The 3720-nt window shown below is 38.8% G+C and overlaps 1 protein-coding gene across 1 annotated transcript; it reads right to left on the minus strand.

Annotated features, from left to right (window-relative positions):
- Nucleotides 1–359: 359 nt before the first annotated feature.
- LOC106871400 (uncharacterized) lies at nucleotides 360–2915 on the minus strand. The gene is made up of 2 exons (XM_014917825.2): nucleotides 2418–2915; nucleotides 360–934 (listed from the first exon to the last, which is right to left on the minus strand). The coding sequence occupies exons 1-2, from the start codon at nucleotides 2440–2442 to the stop codon at nucleotides 483–485; spliced, it is 477 nt and encodes a 158-aa protein (XP_014773311.1). The 5' UTR covers nucleotides 2443–2915; the 3' UTR covers nucleotides 360–482.
- Between the last annotated feature and the right edge of the window lie 805 nt (nucleotides 2916–3720).

The raw sequence follows: 3720 nt of genomic DNA on the forward strand, positions 1-3720 counted from the left end.
CTCTCTCTCTCTCTCTCTCTCTCTCTCTCTCTCTCTCTCTCTCTCTCTCTCTCAATCGGGAAGCAAAAGGCACTGCCCAATGACACTTTACAGAATCTCAGATGTTGATGGCAAGGTGGGAAGATGTCCAAGACCTGACACGTGACTGCTTCAAACTGACTCCGCTAATGGTGCCATGAGATGATGTTATTAAGTCAACCCTCCACAAAAAACGGAACGGAATTTGAACACAGAACGGAAAGAATCATAGCAAATACGGAAGAGTTCCAGTTTGACGTTTGTTACAGTCCCCCTCCACCCAATCTGCCACCCTCGATTAGTAGCCCTTTTTTATTATCGAGCCCCGAAAGATCGATGGATGAAATTGTCCGAAAATCCAATAACTTATCGTTTGTCTTTGATATTGTTATTGTTGTTGTTTATGTTTATTTAAGTTTTACCATTTTTTGTTTAAGAATAAATTACCAAAAATTATAATATCCTTAGCATTCCGAATCGGAAGACGTTTCAACTGTTCCACAGTAGAACGATTTGAAGGACTTCAACTGTTCGAATCTCTTCCGTTCATTCTTCATCTTCTCTTTCCTTTTCCGACATCGATTTAACGATGACATTACGTTGGTTGCTGTGTTATCCGAAGTACCAATGCAAAGAGATGTCTCCGAAATATTCTCGAAACCTCCAGCTATGGATTGCTTTGTGTTCTCTGACGCTATTGCTGCTTCCATCATCTTCATTTGCAGTTTTTCAGTCTTTAGTCTATCGATCTCCAACGATTTCTTCGTTTCGTATCTTTTCCTTCTCTCTTTTTCACGTCTTCTAAAATCTGAGTAGTTGTCTCTCTTAGGGTGGTAGGACAGAGTCACGTCATTGCTTCGGATAGTTAATCCTGGATTATTATCTTTGATCCGGTGGTCAAGTCTGATTCTACCATCTAAAAATAAACGAAAAAAAATAAAAACAAGCATTAATAAATCTGATAAAACAAGTTAATGTCTTGTGTGGTGGTGGTGATGGTGGGGATGAGGAGGGGAGGTGACGGTGGCGGAGGCAACGGTGGGGGAATGTAGGTAGAAAAATATTAACTTGACGGACGAGATATCTTGCGGCATCCGCTTTGGCTCACATTCTACATCGTACGACAAGACCCAGTAAAAAAAAAAGGTCATAGGCTTGGAAAGTGCAACCAGCTTCATGCCAGACGATTTTTTCTAGGACTTGGGGGGGGGGGTCTCGCGCATAACAAAACGCAATAAAGTGCATAATACATTATTTAATTATTTGATTATTACATACATAATACATGTGCATTACATGTCGCTAGGTTCACAGACAACAGGTGGACTTGTGCAGTTGCCGAATGGTATTCAAGAGATTGGAAAAGCCCACTTGGAAGGCGTCCAAGGTGATGGGAAGACTATTTAATAAAGTGATTTGGATCAAAATAGGAAAGAATGATGCAATCAAGACAGAATTGGAAGCGCATTGTGATCAGCGGTGTGTAACAGGATCTGATGGTCTGTTCGATACTATGACACTGTTATGTATTACATCTATACTATATACGAGGGGGTTTAAATTTAGGACTTACAGTATCGTGTAAGGCAGTGGTTCTCCACCGTGGTCCATTTGGCCCGTAGGGTCCATTTAAGATTTTCTTGTTAAAATTTATGGGTATTAAATTGGTTATTCTTCTACAAGACACAAAATATTTCAACAATTTTTTATACAATTCCTGATAATATTTAATTAGAAAACAATAATAGTTTAAAAAACAAACAACAACTCGAAATGGCTGTGAGGATCCATTTAAATGAAACAAGAATCCAAAGAACCCATAGGTAAAAAATGGTTGAGAACCACTTGTGTAAGGCATGACAATCCTTTCGAAGGAGTATGTCGTGGGTTTCAAACTGGATCTATAATATCCTATAATATCCACCTGGCAGTGGTTTTGTGAACAGGTGAGGACAGAAGGAAAAGCTTCGTCGTGGCTGAGAAAGACTAAAGTTGAAAGCGAAGAATTGCCTCTAATTCAGACACAAGGGCTGGAATGTTGTGGAAGATGGTTAGTCATCCCGTCGCCTCTGGTACTTGACTGGTACTTTATTTTATTGACCACAAGAGAAGTGAAAAACAAAGTTGACCTCGGCCACGTTTAAACTTAAAACGTAAAAAGTGAGAAGTGCCTCTGAACATCTTGTCGAGCGAGGTGACGATGCTTTGAATTTTGGAGCAGAACCAGTAATTTTTGAGGGGACGGGGCGAAGGAAATTCAACAACAACAACAACAACAACAATAATGATGATGACGTTTGTGATTGTGCGGGTGTATATGTGAGTGAGAGCGAGAATACGTCTACGCGCGCGCGTGTGTGCGTGGATGTATGTTGATTTTCTATTCAAGGTATACATACCTGTTAATTTTATTTTACCGGACATCTTTCACAGCAAACGAATATTATAGGATTGCGCCGCAAAATACATGTACACGGATGTCACATAGTCATGCATGTATATACCTATCTACAGATTATGCGTATATATTCATTTATATACATATATATATGTATACATCTGAATATATTTAAGGCTATTATTCTAAAGCGTGAAGATCAAGATGAAGAGAGAAGAGGAAAGATATAGCTTTAAAAAAATATTGAGAGAGAGAAATATAATTGAGAAATTTGGGCGCGAAGAGAGATTTCGAGTGTTGTGTTTTGTAGGTTTTTTTTTTTTTTTTACTCGATGGTCCCCATTGGTGCATTATTGATCGACATTGCTATTCGTAAGTTGATACTCTTCCGAATTGCCATAAGATCTATTATAATTTATATTAAGATTTATAATCAATGTGGATCACAGCGAAAATAGGGTTTATTTTTGTTATGGTTACACTTCCGATTATTTATTGTCATAATGACGTCATACTCTAGAACTTTATTTTCCAGTTACGTCGTCATCATTGTCGTTGTCGTTGTTTCTGTTAAAATCCACCGGCGCCAACTTTGCCTATCGTCCCTTTCGCGGGTCCTGCACTTTTCAATGTTATCCCAAAAGAAATTAAAAGTAGAAAAAGACCCTACAACTTTCAAACGATACCTGGACAAATTCCCCCAGGAGAACCACCTACACCTAGATAAGCCTCCGGATAAACCACCTACACCTGGACATGCCTCAGCCAACAACAATTCTCTGCTCGAGTGGTCCATGGTGTCCCGAAATAATTAACTAAAAGACTTTTCCAGGTGGTGCTATTGAATTAGTCATGGCCTGGGCCGATGATGGCCGAAACCAATCTAAGTTATGACAAAACAAGTACCAGCCAAAACCCTCGAACAGAAGGTTTCGACTAACTCCGCTTCCCCTACTCCACCTGCCCCAAATTTCAGACCATGCGTATATAGTAGAGAGAATTATTATTATTATTATTATTATTATTATTAATAATAATTCTGAGAATACACCTGTAGAAAAAAAAAGGTAATGTAAAAGGAGAAAGGGCTCTATACCCCTTTCTTATTTTTTCTGACCAGGCTCCCGTGGTTTTATGGGTTTTTCCACGTGTAACCTTTCCTTTTTCGAAGCGCCTCCCCCTTTGGGAGTTCTACTTATTTATTTATCTATTTATTTATCTATTTATTTATTATATCTTTCTCCGTTTTCTTCCTCTGTTTAGACGAACTTTCCTACCTTTTCGGACAAAACCTTTTGTAACCT

The sequence above is a fragment of the Octopus bimaculoides genome, chromosome 18 (genome assembly GCF_001194135.2).
Source record: "Octopus bimaculoides isolate UCB-OBI-ISO-001 chromosome 18, ASM119413v2, whole genome shotgun sequence".
Lineage (NCBI taxonomy): Eukaryota > Metazoa > Mollusca > Cephalopoda > Octopoda > Octopodidae > Octopus > Octopus bimaculoides.